Here is a 1,042-nt window from a genome sequence, read left to right on the forward strand (position 1 = left end):
TTACGCCGACCCAGTAAGCAGCCATGGACGACTCACCCGATCCTCTAGGAAGTGTGTGGCTTTCAAGCTTTGGAAGTTGTTTGAAAATATTTTCCGTTTTGTTTTATAAAATAAAATATGGATTCCTTATTAGAAAAGCCTACTTAATTGACAACAGTATTACCGGTATTCAGTAGACTTCTGGGATTTACGATGGCAAGTTCTCTCCAAATTAATAATTGGGTAATGGAACAATTCTAATAGCAAGAACTTCAGTGCAAATTTGTGTAGCGATGTCGATAGCGGAAATTGTCGTGGTGGACGCGGACGCGTCCTCCACATCGTCGCTGTCTCTCTTCGTGCAGTGCGCTCGTCTCGCTGCAGTTTCCTCTTCGACCGCTGCTATTCGCGTGCAGCTGCTGGACCCTCCAACTTTATACGAGGCCGAAGTCTCATCCCGTCACAAGCCGCGAGTGCTCGACTGTTCCGGTGTCGAGTATGTGGCGGCGGTGGAGACGGCGCTGAGTCCAGTGACAGACGCTAAGCCACGCTTCGAGTTCCGGTGGTCGAGACCAAAGCGCACACTGACGCTTATGGAGCGCTCCGAGTTCGCCATGAAATTCTGCGCCATCGAGTTCCAAGCCACGGAAAGTGGTGACAAATGGCGTATGTTACTGCACCAAGTGGCTGCCCAGCAGCAAAAAGAGAGAAAATTAATTGACAATAAACGTAGCAGAGTGACGCAGCTAGAGGCACTGCTGGAACAAAAGAAAAAGCTACTGGAAACGGCATTAACAGCCAAGCAGAGCACGGAAGACTGTCTGATCCAGGGTTTCTGTGCCGTGTTGAACGCTAAGAAGGACGAGATTAGGAGATTACAGGACGAGGTGGAACTGGTGCAGAGGTACGGGGTTAAACCAACAACCAAAAAGAAACCAGCGGTGAAAAGGGCGAGGAAGGCGACGGGGGCCAAGTTGACGAGGAAGGAGGAAGAGAGTGGCGAGTCCAGTAAAGAGAGTGATGAAGATATGCGTACAGAGGAGGATGAGGACGAGGGAGAACT

The 1,042-nt window shown here is 49.9% G+C and overlaps 1 protein-coding gene across 1 annotated transcript; it reads left to right on the forward strand.

Moving 5' to 3' along the window:
- Window positions 1-272: 272 nt before the first annotated feature.
- On the forward strand, window positions 273-991 carry PPTG_17234 (hypothetical protein; the record flags this gene model as incomplete). The annotated part of the gene is made up of 2 exons (XM_008914953.1): window positions 273-883; window positions 919-991. The coding sequence occupies 2 exons, from the start codon at window positions 273-275 to the stop codon at window positions 989-991; spliced, it is 684 nt and encodes a 227-aa protein (XP_008913201.1).
- Window positions 992-1,042: the final 51 nt, after the last annotated feature.

The sequence above is a fragment of the Phytophthora parasitica genome (genome assembly GCF_000247585.1).
Source record: "Phytophthora parasitica INRA-310 unplaced genomic scaffold supercont2.65, whole genome shotgun sequence".
Taxonomy (NCBI): Eukaryota; Oomycota; class Peronosporomycetes; order Peronosporales; family Peronosporaceae; genus Phytophthora; species Phytophthora nicotianae.